Source organism: Rhopalosiphum maidis, chromosome 2, assembly GCF_003676215.2.
Source record: "Rhopalosiphum maidis isolate BTI-1 chromosome 2, ASM367621v3, whole genome shotgun sequence".
Taxonomy (NCBI): Eukaryota; Metazoa; Arthropoda; class Insecta; order Hemiptera; family Aphididae; genus Rhopalosiphum; species Rhopalosiphum maidis.
In genome coordinates, this window is record NC_040878.1 from 13,445,073 (window position 1) to 13,467,495 (window position 22,423).

The 22,423-nt window shown below is 24.5% G+C and overlaps 1 protein-coding gene across 4 annotated transcripts in view; it reads left to right on the plus strand.

The window, feature by feature from the left end:
* Positions 1-5,478: 5,478 nt before the first annotated feature.
* LOC113554266 (monocarboxylate transporter 10) overlaps positions 5,479-22,423 on the plus strand; it is a 30,987-nt gene continuing 14,042 nt past the window's right edge. The window contains exons 1-3 of one of the 4 annotated variants that reach the window (XM_026958029.1): positions 5,479-5,654; positions 20,143-20,367; positions 22,197-22,348. In XM_026958029.1, coding sequence (XP_026813830.1) covers positions 20,190-20,367; positions 22,197-22,348 — 330 coding nt within the window. In that variant the 5' untranslated portion in view covers positions 5,479-5,654; positions 20,143-20,189. Of the gene's footprint in view, positions 5,655-6,157; positions 6,305-6,505; positions 6,529-9,642; positions 9,771-20,142; positions 20,368-22,196; positions 22,349-22,423 lie in introns of those variants that run through there. The other 3 variants (XM_026958028.1, XM_026958030.1, XM_026958031.1) reach the window with 3 other exon arrangements.

Below are 22,423 nucleotides of genomic sequence, written 5' to 3' on the forward strand. Positions count from 1 at the left end.
CGGAGGAAATCAAATTTAGGGCGAATAGTTTATGAGTTATACGTATTTAAAGTTTAGACAAGCGGAGTGGAGTGATACGGGGTTACCCCGCAAAATGTTTGTCCACTACACCGCTTGTCAAAACTTCAAATACGTATAACTCATAAACTACTCGCCCTAAATTCGATTTTTATGTATCAAAATACTCAGAAAATTATTCTGCAATGGAATATGAAATTAAAACTCTATGTGTTGTCATTCAAAAAAGAAAAAACTTAAAAAAATATAAGGATAAAAAATATTTAAAAATATAATTTTTTAATAAAAACGTAGTCTTTTTAACAACTTAAACTATGTAAAAAAATGTTTTAAAAACACGAATACTTTTTGAAATAATGAGTGTTTTATAATAAAAAAAATCACCGTATATACATTTAGACGTAATACCCGTATACAGTTGTACTACACTCCAATCCAATAAGTTGTATGAAAATTTAACGTTATTTACAGATTATATAATTTTATTATGTACATTACTATACATACTGTATCTATATAAATTAATTTACTTATAATAACCAATTTATACTTATTCACCTAAACGGTATTTTTGGTGAAATAATAAGCACTCAACCAAATAAACCGCATTTAAATCAATTTTTCCAAACGGTCTACGCTCATTGTACCCCATACAGAAAAAATGTTGAGAAAACATTCTAAAATTTTGTAAATAAAAAAAAGTTGATAACTTTCATATATATCTATGACTATGGTCAGTACCGCAACTACCAGGGATGCAAGTGGTGCACAAAACCCCCGGGCCTCGGGTGGCCGGGCCCTAAATTAATTCAAAACAATAGGCCTATGGCTGAACTATTTAAAACTTTTTTTTCTAATTATTATTATAGTTACAATTTATTATATGTCTGATCAGAATAAAACATTTTTAGACTATAGGAGCATTATTATTCAATAATGCTAATAATAACAATTATGTGCATTTAGAAATTAAATTATTTTTTTATTATTTAAAAATAGAAGGATTTTGTATAAAATGAATGTATATCAAATAGTTTATCGCTCCGCACCACCCGCCACAACACGTTTCATATAAGTATACTATATGTAAAGTAATTTTTTAAGCGTGCTCACCCCATTCGTTTACCTAAATTATGTACACATTCAAATTCTGAGTTTTGGAATTTTTAAATGTAATTAAAGACGATAGTTTCGAGTACTTAAATTGTTATATATTTTTCAATATTTGTGTATGTCATTCAAAAAAGTAAAAACTTAAAAAATGTTTTATTTTGACTGTAAATTATGTCAAAAAAAGTATTTTCAAAAACATTTAGTGTCGTTCAATAAAAGAACCACCTTGTATTACATTTATACATAGGTATACCTATTATAATACATTTACGATATACAATATACATATTTAATAATACGTTGATAAGTGATCAATTGATCACTTAAGACTTAACACTACTGATCAGTGTGAATGTGATATTGGATATTTGGATGCAAAATGATTACAAGCGAATAAACTAATGAGACTGGTAAATTGATAAATCCATCAGTACAAATGAGAAATAATTGACGTACCTGGTAATACGTACTACGCAGTATTGTCTGACATTTTGGGTGGGGGGATGGTTTGTGCTCGGATACTCCCCCTGGCTACGGCACTGCTGTAACTCACCGCAGTGCACATTCAGTAATTGGAAATCTTCTGTTTTGTGTTCTTCACCACATTTCACAAACACATATTTTATAATAATCACAAACGACTAACGTTTTTATTTATTCTATAGTAGTATAGTTCATTAAGATCTAACATGAGTTAAAAAAACCTTATTTATAAATTTATAATCAAGAAAAATTGTTTTGTTAGTGCGTTAATATTTAGGTATACATGCGTATTTTTTCTAGGTTTTTGTATAGAATATAGATCGTCAAATAAGAACTTCAAATTGATGCGATGGTGAAAATTATTATTTTTCTAAGTGTTCTTATTTGTTGAACTTGAAATTATAATGGAGATTTAGAGGTGGGAGATCTAGAGAGGTGTCTTTTGTTAAAGTTCTTAAAGTGTGGGGCGTGACTCCTCGAGGGGCCGCAAAAGCTTTTTAAGAGGGGGGCGCAAGAAAATTTTAAAAATCAACATTGTATTGGTAGAACAGGAAAAGATTTGTAAAATTTCCGTAATAATAATCGCGTTCTGTATTGTATACAATTCGGTTTATTTATACATCACATACATACATAGGCAGCAACAATCAACACATATACAATAAATTTGTAATGTTATTATCAATATTAGCCTATAGGTATTTGTTGTTTGTTTGTTACTTTTGTTACTCTAAACATGACTGTTAAAATTATTTTTATGAGGGGGGCTCACGTCTAGGGTTGACCAAAAGGGGGGGCCTGGCCTGAAAAGTTTGAGAACCTCTGTAAGCTGCTAGATTGTTGTATCTTCATTTGTCAGGCTTTTGTTTGTTTTTATTTTTAAAAACGATAAACTGGATACATTTTTATTTATATTAGGTAGCAAAATTTGTTAATGTTGATTGAATTACCTAAATAGTTTGTATCTTTTTTTTATTTGTTTCTGTTATTAAATCAAACGTGCATATTTAATAAGAAAATTTAAGTATAGGTAACAATAACGACAACAGTAAAGAACGAGAACGATAGCATTGGTCGTTAATTAAATGTAACAAGGTCGCCGACGGCGTCCGCGAATAATTAAATGTCGTATGCGGTCTAGTGAGACTAGTAAGTATATAGACTGAATGTATTATGGAATCTATATCTACAGCACGCGATTGTTGGCAAGTAAAAATACGTAATACATATTTTTTTAATTACGAAAGATAATTAAAATTGGGAGCACACAGTACACTATGCACATGACGTGGAAGTGTGTAATGGTCAAAAGCTAACGCCTAACGCGGAACTGTAAGTCTCAAATAAAAATCTAAAAGCTGATATTCCTAAGTTTATGATGAAGGCGTTGTATTATTTTGCAGTTATTTTTTTTTATCTTCTGTGCATTTGATTTAGAATTTTTAAGAAATATTATTCGGCATTCCTTTTTTGACTTTAGAAAAAAAAATATCGATTACAGAAATTAATAAGATATATGGGTAATGTATTTTCTAAAATTAAGATCAAACAATCTGATTCTGTAAGTTTTTATAGTTTTATGTATTGATACGGTTATGTACATTCAAAATATTTCAAAATTCAAACATTAATATACAAAGTACTATTTAATTTCTTTTATTATATTAGTAGTAAGTAGGTATAAGCATAGTTTAAGATAAGTGTTATTAATCTATAGTATAAGGTAGATAACAAACTACAAGGTATACCTACTACATTTAAAATTAAATTAAAATTTTGTAGTGTTATGCGTACGATCAAAAATTTAAAATACTAAGATAGTATCTAGATGACTATTATAGTAATTAATAACTAAGTATGTACCTATATTTAATATTGATTATGTATAGCTATGATATGCACTTATATTTTGAATAGGAACAAAGATAATAAAACACGAATGCACCTCATAGATACTGATATTTTATATCATACATCATTATTACGTACTATTATACAGTACATTAAAATATATATATCTACAAGCTACAACTATCTATTTAGTTGTTATTCAGAAATCAAAATATGCATGTTAAATACATAATACTGTATAATACTATGTATAGCATTATAATAACTCGTTATCTATTATTGTACCTATATATGTAATGTGATTAATGTATCTACTATAGGCTATAGCTTATAAATTGTAATACCTACTAAGTGGGTTAGGTAATACTTAATAATTATTATGAAGTTGCTTAAATTGTTATATCCGTGAACAGGCAATACAACTACACAAGTACCTAGCGATAATTAAGGATCGGCAATTTTTTTTTTATTTGGGTATTAAATTAATTGTTTTTAATTTAAATTGATGTGTATACTACGTTGTAATTACACTGCAGGTATATATTGTAAAGACAAATCATTATAATATTGTTTTTAAATAGGTACGTACCATAGACATACTACGTAATACGTATTACCAGGTACGTCAATTATTTCTCATTTGCACTGATGGATTTATCAATTTACCAGTCTCATTAGTTTATTCGCTTGTAATCATTTTGCATCCAAATATCCAATATCACATTCACACTGATCAGTAGTGTTAAGTCTTAAGTGATCAATTGATCACTTATCAACGTATTATTAAATATGTATATTGTATATCGTAAATGTATTATAATAGGTATACCTATGTATAAATGTAATACAAGGTGGTTCTTTTATTGAACGACACTAAATGTTTTTGAAAATACTTTTTTTGACATAATTTACAGTCAAAATAAAACATTTTTTAAGTTTTTACTTTTTTGAATGACATACACAAATATTGAAAAATATATAACAATTTAAGTACTCGAAACTATCGTCTTTAATTACATTTAAAAATTCCAAAACTCAGAATTTGAATGTGTACATAATTTAGGTAAACGAATGGGGTGAGCACGCTTAAAAAATTACTTTACATATAGTATACTTATATGAAACGTGTTGTGGCGGGTGGTGCGGAGCGATAAACTATTTGATATACATTCATTTTATACAAAATCCTTCTATTTTTAAATAATAAAAAAATAATTTAATTTCTAAATGCACATAATTGTTATTATTAGCATTATTGAATAATAATGCTCCTATAGTCTAAAAATGTTTTATTCTGATCAGACATATAATAAATTGTAACTATAATAATAATTAGAAAAAAAAGTTTTAAATAGTTCAGCCATAGGCCTATTGTTTTGAATTAATTTAGGGCCCGGCCACCCGGGGCACCTCCGGTAGTTGCGGCACTGGTCAGACGGCAATAATATTAATAATTGTATTAATTTAATTGAAAATAAAATTTTGTATACGTGATACCGTGATAACCCGCTGCCCCAAATACGGAGAATAACTAAAAAAAAATCATTAACCATTTGTGATGAGAAAGCAACGCCACTCTCGTCACACTTACTCGATCTTGATTTGCCAATGTATGTATAATTATATGAATTATACAGTCAGATATACAGTGCAAACTTAATTTGTTGTCATAATTGGCCATTAAAAATTACCCCCCTCCCCCAACAAAAAAAAAAAATCCTAGCTACGGCACTGAGTTACAGACTGCAAAATGGAAAGACTACTCAAGAAAGCAGATAATAGAACACATCTAAAAAATATCTCTGCGCACTATGGTACAATAATATGTTTAATAGAAAATAACTAAAACTGTCACAACTCACAGCGGCCGTCCCTCACGCTCAAATAGTCAAACAGATGGCTCTTCAAGTATATTAATACATTTAAGTAACTACTTATAAGCGTCTAAGCAGTCTTAACACCCCAAACATCGAAGCAACAACAATTGTTCAACGAAAATTATTCCGCTTAAGCAGATCTTATCAAAGTACCTTAAATAACAAAGCCTTTTAGTATCAGCCTTGACGATAATGTCCATCAAAATTGAAGTTATCTCATTCATTGAAAGAACAATATTGGCAGAACCGCAGAACTATACAAGATATATTCCTATGGTATAATCTGACAACAGAAAACTCACAAAGATAAAGGTATAAAGTTGCTTTTTAAACGGTTCATGTTTTAGCCACGTATTACTAATAAAATTACGAACTACAGTGTCTACATTAAATAACTTAATTACTTTAACTTAAATTTTTAGAAAAATATAGTGTTGATGATATACTATACTGTTTATTATACTATATTACTAAAATCTATACTCTATAGCTACACCGTATGGCTTATACTCGTAAGATGTATGTGATAAACGCATAGATTATATTATTATTCAATTATTCATGTAAATTTAATCTGAGGTGTAAACGTTACATCACAGATTAAATTAATGTATGGTTATATTTACGTGATGAAATAAAAAGAAAATATGTGATAACATTGATAACAAAAAATAATAAAATGATAACATACGGTGTCGTAATTTGTCGTTAGTCGTTACTCGTAAAATCCTAAACATTAACAATTATTGACATATGACATTTCAACCGTAGACAAAGAAAATAATGATTTCAACATTTTCATATTGAATTTTATTGTAGTGTAAGTTACTCTAATAAGTAAGAGTTATATACTTTTAAAAATATAATATACTACAGTTGATAATAATATTTCTTTAATCCGAATGTGTTTTTTAACAACCCCGGCACACATGATATGTTATCAATTATCAACAGATATCGCGGTAAGTATTATAGTAGAGTTTTAAATTTTTTCATGTTTGAAATTTCAATAATTTAAAAATTACAAAATACCTTGGTGAAGTTCATTAAAATGATACATATTACATTTGTATTACAATTTAATACATTAAATTCTATTTTATAATTTAATTAATTCTGCGCTTCAAGTTTCAACCAATATTATTACTTGACTAAATGAACATAAACTTTTCTTTCTATAATAACTGTAAGTAGATAATACAATAAAATCGCTTTAAAATCACTTTAATAAAAAAAGTTCTCTGAAAAAACCATCTAAAACAATTTACAAATTATAAAATAGTTAATATAATAATTATTATTCTTCATATCGACTTCAAAATTTAAATTATATGAACTTTTTCATATTAAACATGCTGTTTTTGCACATTTAGAAACAAAAATACTCAATAAAGTTAATACTATCTGCACAATTTCTAGAATCTGATACATTAAAAATAAATGTTATGTATTGTTACATACAAATAAAAAAAACGGAGGAAATTTAAAGTTTTACTGTAGTACATTTGTAATAATAATATAGTAGATATATTTTTTGATTACTTATTTAGAAATATAAAATATTATACCCAAAACATTTTTAGCAATACTTTCCTGAAAATATGGTATAAACAAATTAATGGGTGATCAAGTGACCAAAATGTCTCGTCAGAAAAAAATTGGCCCGGTATCACCCCTCAATAAAAAATATCTGATGCCATCACTGATAATAGTTAACTTACTTTTATATGCTAAACGTGTTATTGAACAAACCTATTTATATTATTTTGTCTTGTGGATTATATAATTGTCTTATAATAATATAACATAGTGTTGATCGGTATTAGTTGCAGTAACAGAATTAAATGTACTGGAAAATTGTGTAGGTAATCACAATAGCTTATAAATACCATTTTAATTACAACAATTTTCTTATAGGAAGATACATTTAAACCATTAAATTCCTACAAAACAACCACAAAAGATTTCAATAAATTATAATTTTTAATGAATTTATAAACGTTTTATTATTTATTGGTAATGACTAAATGACTAATGAGTAGGTATTCCAAACATAGATTTATATTTAAATATTTCCAGGAACATATTCTAAGTACTTTATTAATTTATAACATTTTAGATTTAATATTACATCAAATTTAATTTACTATTACATTAGATTATAAAATCTATTATTCTACTGTATACAATTTAATGAAACAAGTCATCTTAATAATATAAAATAAAAGTTAGTGACATTAGAAAACACTTATGATCTTTATTCTTTCAGTACCAATGTTTAAAAATGTCTAAATTCATAATGTTAGTAAAATATTAAACTAAAGTATAAAATAAGGCATAAAGGTGAACATGTTTAAGTTAATAATCCAAAATTTATATAACAATATACCTATTCAATCCATATGTTAATTTTAATTTTTTTTAAAACATATTAAATTTTGTTAATTTAAAATATAAAGCTATTGAATCTAAAAATAAAAAAAAAAATAAGCCCACAAAATAAATTTTTTAACTCCACATATTATAATAAAGATTAAATGACAAGTAGAGCAGTTGTAGTCATCACTCATTAATATATTATATACCTACTTGTATTTATTGATTATCCAGTTAACATTTTTGAAAGAATTTTTGATTAATAATAAGTATAATTCAATAAAAATTAACAAACTACTAACTTGTATGAAAAGGGACATTATTGTGCGGTAGTTTAGTACTTATAATATGTGGAAAATGCTATACTACATCTTGGGTGACCCCATGATTTGCGGGGCTTAGAACAGAGTAAAATTAATAAATTTGATTTTTATTCTTTAAGAAAAATTGATTTTTATAATGCATGAGATTACAAGACCTATATTTATGTTATTGTTGATTGTAAAACAAAATGTCTGAATGTAGTATTTGTAATATGCAAACCAACATAATAAATTATGTGTGTAGTTATACTGGTATATCATCATTCATTAAACATAATTGTATCAATAATCTAAAATGTTCTATATTATGTATTAAATGGAAATAATATATATCACTGGGTATATATAGGTTATAGACAATAAACATTGTAGGCATATATAATATAACATATGGTCATGTTTGTATTTCTCAGAGTTCAGAGTTACAAACTAGTAATCATATTCCATCGTTTTTCTCAATAACTGGTTGGACCACTTGACTCTTTGACTTTGACTCCATATGTATAATGTATGTAGAATTGTAGAATATAGATATATGCATTTGAAATACCAAGTATAAAAATAAGATACTAGTGATGAATGTTAAGTATCTAGAATTCTTTAATGTAATAAATAAGATATTACTTACATATAAGTTTTTAGCTTTTACAGCTGCCTATATTATATTACATCTTGATAAATAATAGAAAGCACAAATTATATTATTATTTATTTGTAAATTAATTGTATTTTATTCTTCAGCTTTTCAAAAAAATCATATTCAAAATTCTTTGAAAAAATATTGCGTGTCCTCGTATATCCATGTTTTTGTTATTTTTTTAAATTCTAATTCAATACAGATTTAGACAGCATTTAGATATTAGATCTATTATTGATGGCTAAATTATAGTAATACACTATTAAATACGTAATTATTAAATTAATAATATATCGCTTACTTTTAAATACCTATAGAAAAATTTAAAGATTTTAAAGTATTATTAGTAGGTAAGTATATTTTTATAAACATTATATTGTTTTATAATAAAAAAAATTTTAATTTACAGTAAAAAATTCTGCTTGTATCATTTTACATGTTGTATTGCGTAATTTTACATGTGCACGATAACGATAATACGTTCAAAATACAACGACTCCTAAGCAGTCAAAACTTTATACCCTAGATCACCCTATACATACTGACATACTGCAACACAATCCTATAATGGGTGCTTAAAAGTGCTTACCAAAATATTTTTAGTTAATTCAAATTATTTCAATAAAGTTGTTTAAATTCAATTCGATTATTTATTATTTTTTTTTTAAATGTTGACATGTTGTTATAAATATGTTTAAGGTGTTTTCAACAAAAATTGAATCAACAATAAATTAATATAGACAATTAGAAAATATTCAAATTTTAACTATATTCTTTAATTTATAATTATTATTAAATCTTCATATTTTTAATGATATTACTTATTCTCATACCGCAAATTAAAATTTCGTAGATAGATTTGAGGTTGATAAAAACATTTTGAGAACACCTGGCTTGTCGCATGTATAAAAATATACGTTGGGTACCATACTACCATAACGAACGTAGATTCCTGTCTCATCAACCAGGAGCGACTAAGCGAGTTTAGTTACGTTTTGCTGTGTGATCAAGTAACACGTGGTATCGTTATTTTATTTCAATGTTCTAAAAACATGTTTGAGTATTAAACAGTATACAAAATATAATATTTAGGTAAGTGTTCTAAAGTAATAATTTGTGTTGTTTTAATTAAAATCCTCGTATAATATAATAGCTTAGTTTAGACATTTTATTAACAAAAAAATACTAAATTTAAAACATACACATGAGTACTAGAGATTCATTCAATAATATGGAATATTGACAATAAACATAATAATAATTCTAAATCCTTAATAAAGGACTTTGTCACAATTAACCGTACTTGTACACATTTTTACACACAAAATAAATAAGTACCCATATAATAATAATAATATTAAGTTAATTTTATTATTGTTTGTGTTGATTATTTATTTTGATTTTAATTTAAAAAGATCATTTAAATATTTAAACTCATATTCCTATTATATTATATTTCCGTATAAAAATATTTTTTAATCCAAAAATATTCAAACCGCTACGTTGATACAAAAATAAAATATGGATATAGTAATAAAATACAGGTGAATTCTTGATTGTATAACTCGAAGATTTTATTTTATTTTAAATTCGTAATAGACCGAGTAGTTTGGAACTATTAATTTTGTATTTTTTTTTATATATAATTTCATAGACACCTCCTAAATTATTGAATTTAATAATTGTAAATACTTGGATTTTCACTATTAATTTATATTAAAATTTTTATGACGTGACATCATTTTCAAAATATTTCAGTTCTTTTTATGCTTATATAAACATTCTCGATTTTCTTCTTTTAATTATTTAATTTTGAATTTATTTGTTCATTATACCATATAATTAGAAAATATTACTTCTAGTATCAAAAAACTTGAATTATATTTTTTAAATGAACATTAAACAGTTTTTCCATTTTCTTTTTTTTTATATTTAAGTCATAGATTTTAAAGGAATCATAAATTTGATTTTTGATTTAAATTTGCGTCTTTTACATTTGTTGAAAACTTTTAGACTCATTAAAATGTTTTTAAATTTATATATTATGAATTACATCACGTAGGATTGTATGAAATTAACCTTTTCATATAATTTATTTGATAGAATATGTGTATATTATATGCTACGTATTACCTACCAATAGTATTATTTTCGTAAATAATCAGTATTTTCCTCTGCGAAATATAACGAGAACATTATTATATACCTGTGTTGCTTTGTACGTGTTATTTGAGCATTTTTCGATATTGATCTTTTTGATTCTTGTCATTAATATAAATTTTTAATGCATTAATTATCGTGTATAAATAATATTTTATTGATGTTTATTTCAAATTTTGTCACAAATTAATAGGAATTATTTATTATTAGGTACATTTAAAAATATTTCCTATAGAATATAATTTAGATTTGGCTTGTTGATAATCACTTTTTAGATTTAAATTAGCGAAAATTATTTTGATAAATTCTATCAATATACTATTTATATTTATTTAACTCGTTTAATTAACCAGCTTCTTCATTTTGATGAACATTAAGATGTTGTCATTGTTAAATCTGTAGTTTCCTCCTTTTTTCTTACATTATAATAAAATCGTTTTATAATTCCTTTCTTTAAATCTAATATTGTACAAATATTTGACACCTCTAAAAGCAATTTTGTATTACCTATTTTACATATTTTCTTAAATTTATCAACCCATTCACAAGCCATTAAAATACACCATTTTAAAACGTTAGGTAAACTGATGTCTTTCTATATTTATATTTGATCCATACAAATATAAGTACTCATCAAATTCTTTGCAAATAATTATTAATTAAACTTCGTAATATTTTTGATAAGACATTAATGCTTTGAATATAAATTATTACGGACATATTTAACTACTATAAAATACTTATATTAATAATTTAATTTATTTATGAATATTATGTTATCAAACTAAACAAAATTAAATAATGGCAGTGAACTTGATTAAGTACATACAAATAGATACTAGAGTTCATCAACACTTGCTTACATATTATATTGATTAAAAAATAATTATTTTATAAAATTCAATGTCGCATTAAGAGGACGTTATACCCACAATATGTGTTGTTTTTGTCATACTAATAACGTACATCATGCAAATTTTCGTTCAGCCTAATTCATTTTATGATGTTAGCTTTAATATTAGAGTAAATTTACCTAATATTAAATTTAAAGATAACAATATTATCTAGGAAATGTCATATGTTTTAAACGATATTATCATTTTAAAGTAACTTATAGCTATATAAAATATTCCAACTTTAAAATTTCCAAAACTTTTTAAAATGATAATAATATCAATAAAAACATATGACATTTCCTAGAAAATATTGTTATCTTTAAATTTAATATTAGGTAAATTTACTCTAATATTAAAGCTAACATCACAAAATGAATTTTGCTGATCTACGCTGAACGAACATTTTCCATATTGTATGTATGTAAGAGAGAAACAATATGCGGGTACAATGTCCTCTTAACTGCATCACAGACATCGATACTAAGTTATGTTTTGTTTATTTTATTAAGAGTTAAATCTGAATTTTAAATAATCATTTATAATATAATATTTTCATAATTTCAACAGAATATTAAAAAACTGTGATAATCTAATTAATATTTATTTTAATTTATTTATTAATAGACATTTATTCAATATTCACGTATTTATGTTTTATTTATAATGTTTATTATAGAACCAATATATTTAATGTTTATTATTATTTTGTTTACCGTGTATTAAATAGTAATAAACTATATAAATAAAATAAGTATTTGGTTAGTAATATAGATTTCTGGATTATATAATTGTTAGAAATTTGTATTGTATAAATTGTTTATCCTAATCCTTTTCCGTGTATAGTTCAAAATGAGAAATATATGATTATAAAATTGTTGTTTCTATTATAATATAAAATAGACACAGTTCACAAATGTTGCGCTGACGTCATCTTAATGAAACTTGATTGATTATGTCACAAACTGACAAAGCAAGTATAATGATCAATATTCAATTGTTACATATTAACTATGTTCTAATGAAAAATAATTTGAAAAAATTATAGTTTTTTTTTTTTTTAAATAATTCATCATAAATGTTTACTTACAATACTTGATATTCAAAAGTTTTATTTTCAATTTAAAAATAATATAGTAATGAATATAATAATATAATTTTTTTAGTAATACTGTTTTTATCCTCGACATTTTTCTGGATATCGTTCTTTAATTATCTTGTTATACTTGTCTTATTATATTATATAAATATGTAACTGAAAAAAAGGATGTTATTTTAATATTTCCCAAATTGTAATGTTAATCCATTATTTATCTCATATTAATCTGTATTATTCATATTATTCTTTGCATTATTTTAAAACAATATTTCAATTTAAATTTAAGTCCATAATAATGTTTGATATCATAGTTAATTTCTATAATAAAGATGGTTGATGGTAAATTCATAATTCATGAATATTCTTGGGTGACATTTGTTGATTTGATTATTACATGAATCTTTTGTTAAAATATTGGTTTGGTTATTCGTTTTTACTTAACTTTATTATTTACCTGGGCTACCAATAATATATTGTGTTAAACTAGTGTTCTTAAATGTCACTGATATTGTGTTATTAACATCTTCATTAAATATTTTCAAATTAAAAATATATTGAATTTTAAGAGTAAGTATATACATGTTAATATGTAATTTATTAATGTACAAAAACGAAGTTTCGAGTTTTATTATATTATAGCCTCTTTGATTATGTACACATTTTCGTTAATAGCACAGAATATAGCAAGTTACAGTATTAAAATAAAGTTATAGAGTATGAATACAAAAGAATGTAGGTTGTAGGTAGACGGTTGTTATATACTCGCATTTCATCATCTGACCTTTTTCCACCCAAATTCTTACATTTTACCACCTGTTCAACATATTAACCAATCTAACCACCTGTTCAAATATTAACTGAATTATGAAATTGTTTAGCATTTGTATATTTTTTTGTCATATAAATATATAATCTTGATGTTATTAAAAGAAATTACAAGTTTAATTCTTGAAAAACATATTTATATTATTTTTCTAAAAATAAATTAGTTACTTATATATTGAACATGAAAACAGTTATATTACAAAATATATAATTCGTAATGATATCATAGAATACCATAAAATAGTTTTGGAATATTTATTTATTTTTTGGCTGTTCCAAATAATTGTATAATTTTGTAAAATTTAAATGTAATATACTGTTTTTAATTTTTAAATACAGTTATGTCCATAAGCTTGCGCAGATTTTATTAGCAGGTTATGTAATAAGAAAATAGGGCTCCTCGCAAGAAAAAAAATCACCGAACCTAGGATAGAATACCTACTCAATTTAATTTTATTGAATTAAAGGAAAGAATAAATAATTTATTTTAAAAAACGATTCTGAGCCGTTAAACATTTTCTTTTACTACATAGGACTCAATCTACAATATAAGTTTTTGAAAATATACTACTTAACTTCTTTGCTTCCCTCAGAATCTAAAATCACATATAGTTTTACAGAAGAATATTAAACAACACACTGTAGTAATAATAGTAGTTTGAAATTTAAATTATATTTATTAAAATAAAATGTATAACTTCTTAAAGTTTAAGTATACAGTGTATACTATATTGAATATTTTTGAAGAATTTCCACATATTTATGTAATGTTTTTATTTTATCGAGAATATTGTCTATCAGTGACGGTCGGCACTTAAATTTTATCTATCCAACTAGTACCATAGAACAATAATAGTATAATGCCTAGCAAATTATACATTAAATACATATCGATGTCAACATAATACCGTTCCTATACGCTGGACTTAGTTATAGGTATATGGTCTTTAATTACAAACCATAAAAAACAATAATAATTATCATATATATATACATAGTCTATAATGTCTAAATACACGTGTTGCAAACGTTGTAAGCTGTTATAACAAGATTTAATGATTTGTCTATATTTTAAATTATCACGCGGGTCACTAGAAAACTAGAAAAAATTGTATTATGTATTTTTTAATACTAAAGAAAATATCAAAATTGCTTTGGTACCATGATAAACATGAACCCTTCACATGAAGCCACAGATTATACCCTACATACCCCGTGTGCACGAGAGGGTTTGACAAATTTTTAAGTATTTGACCAAAAAAAAAAAACAACGTATTAATGCGAAAATGTATGTATTCAATATGAAATATTTAATTTATAATTTTTTTATATTACTTTTTAGTAATTTACTTTACTATGGTACAAGTGCACACTGCACAACCAATATTACAATATGGCTTATTAGAATGAGAGATGTAGTAATTTAGTATAATAGTATGTAATCTTAATAATACTTTTAAAATCGCAGTACATGTTCCTATTATTCTATTTATCGTCAAAATAGATACTGAAGTAAAAGTTAGTCTATCCATATAAGATCATGAACCAAATAAAATTACTCACCCCAATCGATAAGTACCATTCCTGAACCAGTTATCTTATCAATGCAACTTAATTAAATTAAACTTAATTAAAAATATCAAAATTCTATTCTCACTATTATCATTGTCAAAAAATGAATTGTTTGTGTCTTTATTTTGACTGAATCTGGTATGATTAAGTCTTAGCAATAAAACCACCTTTAATATTGTCTTTTCTTGTTCTTCAAACTATTCTGGGCATTAATTTAATTTAGGCAATTTTTCTAAGACTTATTTGAATAAAAGTATTGCCTATGGCTGTATTAATAATATTTTCTCTTCAACTTTTAAACACATAGACTATAGAGTATATAACGTATGAATTATCAATTTCTTTAATGATCTCTCGTGAGTTAAAATTTATTATATGTATATTAATGTAAAATAAAATTTGAACTAAAATATTTATTATACATTTTAACAAATATTGTTAAACAGTGAATAATAATTTCTGAATAACGAGTGCGCGACAAAACAAATCAATATCTTAAAGATTAAAAAAATTAATACATTTTTTTTATGGTAGTATGACACCACCTATTAACATGAACATTTTTTTATTACATACAATGTTATAGGATGTGATTTTTATATTCCTCATTAATATTATATTAGTAACCCTTATTTTGTAAAAGCCAAAAGGACTATCTCTTTGGCTCATCAACGTCACAAATGTAAGTGTCTTTTTTATTTTATTTTATTATATAAATGAATAAAGTATAATATTATAGTAGTTAAGTAGTTTAGATTAGATAACTCGAACAACACGAGTATTATTAAACTTTGACTCTTATCAGCATTATCGAGTATTATCTGTCATCGATCCAAGTCGGCCGATAATAACTACTGATTGGTGGTTTTCCCGTATATAATTAATTTTATTAACTGATTTTTAGAAATGCAAAATTATATAAACTTTCATATTTATTTAATCATTTGACGCTGGATATAATATACTGGATTAAAAATAAAATGTCACAAATCATTATACTATAAATACTGTTTATGATATAATTTAATTTAGAATTTATTGTATTATAAATTATGATTTTACGACACTCCAATTAATGTGTGAAAACTTCAAGTTTTTAATACGCCATAGTTTTTCCAATTCTCACTACATAATATCTATGTATTTACTATGTAAATTATTTAAATAATGAGATTATTATTAATTAGTGTATAATGTATGTTTAATGATACTATATATTATATGAATAATATAACTGAATGGCATTATTAGACCCCTTCATATTAATTTTATGATATATAAATAGAATAAACAAATTGTGATGTTGTTCAAATTAAATTATTAACGTAACAATTAGGTATTGCGTTATTGGATAAAAGATTCTTGGTGTATGTTAAATAGTATGCAATTATTTATATCTAAACTAATCACGTGCCAAATTTGTTTAAATTGCGATAAAAAATTTAATTTTAATTTGAATAACTTTTCATTTATAGACTATGTGGTATCTATAAAATTGTATAAATTGTACCTATTAGTTGTGTACTTTTCTACCATATACAATTATTTGATAAAGACTGACATTACTCTGTTGTAAAAAAATTGGAACCAAATCATCTTGATAAATTTTTTTTTTTAACTTAATATATATCATACATAATTATAAATGTATCTATATCCAAGAATAACGTTTAAAATATAGTTTTAGTTCGAATAGAGAAAACAAAACACGTGATTACAAAATCATCTTCTATATCAAGGCAGTACTCCGAACAAATTTTCGGAGGGGAGGGAGGTTAGTAAGTGGTGTATAAAATAATGAACAATTGGCATTCAAACACCATGCCAGGTCGCTATATTGTGATTGTTTGAGGTGTAATGTTAAATATTCATTTTTAAATTCTAGTAACGCGAGAAAATTTCGGGGGGGGGGGGTAGTTTTAACTCCCCCAGGTACGGCCTTGTTATATATATATGATTTTATATCTATAGTATTCTACGTTTTTTAAATATTATCAAATATTAAAATAATTAAAAAAAAAATTCAATGAAAAGAAAAAAGGACGAAATGATTAATATTATTTAAACACACTAACTGTGTTTCATCTATAAATACTTCCGTTGTTAATGGTTTTCAGTATCATATATTTAAATATTGTTAATTTTATAGACAAAAAACCATGAGAATCATTCCATTGTATAGCTATGTAGGTTTTGAGAGTACCTCGTTATTTATTAGATTACTTAAGTAGATTTGTTAAATTTGAATTCAATGATTTGCATACGGTTAATCAAAAAAAAAAAAATTACAGGGAAATGATCATGTGCGTCAGCAAACTCAGGCAGTTACTTAATATTTTTTTTTGCACAATTTTTTTTCTAGGCAATCTGTTATAATAATCAAACAATAAGCTTAAAATAATGAAGCCTAAACGCACTGAAATAAAGCGGTCTTCTAAGAAACATTTTAAAATTAAATAGTAGTGTCTGAGTACTGAGTACTTAACTCGTAGACCGCATCCTGTCGAACGCTTGCGAGACATCAAGGAAGGAATCAGTATAGTAAAGTTTCTCTTTTAAAAGATGAATAAGATTTTGTCAACTAATCTATTTACTTGATATATACTAGAATGATTATTACGAAATCCAAATTGGGAGTTAGGCAAAATATCATAAGTAGTATCAAAGTATGGGTAGGATATGTTTTAATAATATATTTTAAAAAGTTTTGATATAATTGGGAGAAGGCTTATTGGTCTGTTAGAGGAAAATTAAAAATAAAATTATTTATTAGTTGTTCATTTACCAAAACTTCATAAAATAAATTTAAATTGAACACACCCGAATGGTCCACTCGACACATGCCCACCTTTTTTCTCTTTTTATTTTTTATTAAATGAAAACTGGGTAATGTATTGATATTATATTATATTTTATTTGAATAATTAGTAATTTGTCAATTGTTAAAACACTTAAAATACTATAATTAAATTTAACAAAGTACATAATTTTTCCTTTTTCCTTACCTTTTATGAATTCCAAAAATTTACCTCCTCTAAATAGCGAACAAAATTTCAGTGACCAAGAATGTCCGCTATTTAGAGGATTCACTGTATTATAATATAATGCTAAATACCTAGGTATTCACCTTGTCAAAATGCTTAATTAAGAATATCACATAAATACAAAACGTAAATTACTAAATTTACGTTTCCTTACTTCAAGAAACTTACTGCTCTACAATAAGAACTAAAATCCTGAGATAAGCAAATTACAAAACCGGCCATGACATACGGCATTCAACTTTGGGCACAGCAAAAATATCTATATTACATTACTATTCAATCCTTCTAATTGATTAAATAAATGTTATCTTCGTTTCAACTAAATATGATAAAATAATTTCCTCTTTTTGATTATTAATTAGTAATTAATCTAGCGATTTTAAATTTGTATAGTTGAATGCCAAGATTTAATATAATATACTATATCGACTTATAAGTTATAACTCTCCTCTATTATATTGTTAGATTGTATCTTTTTTTTTAATTAACGTATTTTAACTTTCCTATTTTTAAGAAATTATTGTGAATATGTACTATTTAATTTAATTTAATGTACATCAGATTGTATCTACTTATATTATAAAATAATTATCTATACACGCATAACTTTTTAAATTATATAACAATTATTTTAATTTAAACAAACACAATACATTTAGTATGGTAATAAAAGTCGTCTCTTTATGATTCTCTCTGGGTTATGCTAAATTGCTTTATGAAACTAATTTTCAAACAGTGCTTTCCAACATGTTGAAAATGGAACCGTAAGCGATAACAGTGCATTTGTTTTAGGCGAAAAGAGGAAACTATTTTATTATATTTAGTTAAAATAAGTATACTGCCAATATATAATTTCAAATTCTTGAGGTTTATTTACTTCTTAAAAAGTGTTCATTGAAAATACTACCTTTTTTCATATAAGAACTCCTCTTTATATTGTTAATTATTTAGTAGATAATTTTTCTGAAGATTTTAATGTATCAGAATCAAAATTCAAATGATTAATTTTTGATGTTATTGAACGTCAGTTTAGAACATATGATTAATATAATAAATTCAATATTATGATATATGATAAATCTAAAAATAAGTTTCAAAAATTACTTAAAGAAATCCATTATTGTCAATCACTTAGTAATACTAATTATTATAGTAATGAAATCATTTGTAAATAATAATTACTAATAACGATTTTCTTTAAAAAAATTAAGCTTCTACACATTTTTTTTTTTTTTTTAAATAAACGTAATTTTATTAAACAAATATCAAATATTTAAACTCGTAAAAATTAAATGGGCTTAAAAATGTATAATATTTTTATATATTTAATTTAAGTAGACGATGAATAATAATAAACTACTATATTATTTGAATTAAGTAAATATTTACTAAATTTGTTTAGAACATTTTTTATGAATAATATAGCTTTTTTATACTACATTCAATGCATTTTTCCATTGATACTTTTTTTTGTTTTTTTATATGTAATAAATTATTAAATAAATTTCATGATATGATTATATGATTACAGAATTTAATTTTGATTTATGCGAGGCTGTATGCCTATAAAACTCGCTATTATAAGTATATTCAATATTTATATATATAAATATTTGCAAAATTTTGAATATTATTAAAGTATTACAAAATATGTTTTAAAATTTAGAATTCTTAAATATTTTTAAGTGTTTTATCGACGAACAGGTAACTGTTTAAATAACTTCAATCTTGATTTTTAAAAATATATTATACTACTAATTTACTTAGTTATTAACGTATAATCATTATTTATGTTTCATATTTAGTGTTTATGTTTAATATTACTTACAAAAAATTAGTTTTGTTTAATATGAATGTATATTTCTTTTTAGGTTAATACTTGTGTAATTTATAAGTACATCTATATACGTTTTGGAAAATGAACAATCAAGAAAAGGGATTGTCCGAAGCTAACATACGGTCGTGTATCGTTGTGTTAGCTAGTTTCCTAGTCAATGGTCTTGTTTTTAGTTTTATCAATTCCTATTCAGTGACTTATGTATATCTCTTAAAAAGGCTAGAGGATGCTGGTGTCAGTGAAGCATCGTCAAAAGCATGTAAGTATAATTTATTTAATTCGTAACTCATATGGACTATTTACATTCCAAGTTCAATCATTGTTAAATTCCCTAATATAATGGTAGTTAACCATTCATCTTTTCAAACGAAACACAATGATATTATAATACATATATTATTATACTCAGTCTGACAACGTCTTTCTAGCTACACAGTTGGGTAGAACATGATTGAGAACGTTTTTACCTGCTAACTTGTATGCAATGTTGCCGCATTGATTAAAAATACAAAAAAGTATATCTGATATTACATTTTAATTACCGTGATATATTATTAACATTTAATATAAATTTTTTTGTCATTTAAAAAATAAACAATTATCAATTATTTGTCAGCTTAAGATACAATTTAAATTTTTTTCCCAAGTACTCATTTCCAGTTATCTAATACCTCATGAAGTTATGATATCTTTAGTTTGTTCAAACTCTTAGTAAGAATTAATTGTAGAAATAATGCAATCACAGTAATTATTGTCACGATTTTTTGTTAGAGTTTCCTTCAAAACAAATCATTACATGTGTATAGGAAAGTGCTTACTAAAAATTTAGATTAACAACAACGTCGCTCAAAAAATCGTTCTCAATCCTATAACACAGACACAGTTTAGTCATATGTGATTTGTGTGAAAAGGTTTTTTGTTAATTCAAAAACATACGAATATTAATCTGTATAAAAAGTTATACATGTGTTTGACCAAGATAAAAAAATATTAACTAATATATAGACAAAATATTTATTTTAATATTTTTATTAGTATATATTGATTTATATCGTTTTTTATATCATATTAAAGTAAATAAATAAAGGGTAGAATTAGATCCCTTTTCATCTAAGTCACTTATTTCTAACTACTATGCAAATTAAACGAGTTCATGCAAGAACCAGCAAATCCATTTTTCTTTTCAGAACAGAAAACAAAAAAATAGTGTTTTAAAATAATATTGAGTTTATAACAAAACATGTTAAAATATATTTACACTAGACTCTTATAAAAAAGTTGCAGTATTGGCTAATTTTATATTTATAATTTTTTCAAAATGCTTTCTAATAATAGCCCAAAATGATTTGGGAATGATCTTGTTTTTTGACCAAAACTTTGTATTTGTTACTTTCAAGAAACGTACTTCAAATTGTATCACAATTTAAATTTAAATTCAAGAAGTAGATAAAAGTTGAAATTTTGAAAAAGTAGGATGATTGATCTCCCTGTCTCATTTAAAATTATAATAAAATCTCCAAAAATAAATCTTAAAAATTTTAAAAATTTCTCGGAATATAACTTATATAAACCTTAGCTATTATACTTACTTTATTCTTTATTATATAGAATGTATCAAAAGTCTTCATCCGATTACAAATTTATATAGCTCGACAAACGTTAGCCACTAGTAAACGACCCATAAACTAATGAAAAGATTAGATAACCAAGTTTATTTTAAGTTATCTTTCGATTAGTATATGGATAATTTACCTGCGGCTAACGATTACCGAGCTATATAAATTTGTTATTGGATGAAGACTTTTGAAACACTCTGTATATATTATATATGTATAACAATAGATAAATAATTTATCCTTTATAGATATTGCTATCTATTGTGCTCCTTATCGGTATAGATTGTTGTATAATCCTTCGTGTAATAAAAGTATATATATGGACCTAAATAATATTCGAACATCAACAAATATTGCAATTTCTTTAATCTTATGACCATTCTTATATGTTTTATTAGATACATTTTAAATTAAATGTATAAATTTAACACATTTTAAATATTTTTTATTTATTATATTTTGTTGATTTTAGCACTGGTTGGCTCTTTGACTGTGGGAACAACGTTTCTAATGTCACCTATCGCTGGAGTTCTCGTTGATCGCATAGGAATTAGAACAACTACGTTTATAGGTGGTTTTATTGCTACTAATAGTTTATTAATATCGTCATATTTCACACATCAAGTAAGTTATAATATGTATATTATTATTCCAAATTTCTTAAATACAAATAATAACTTATTTAAAAAGATTTTTTTT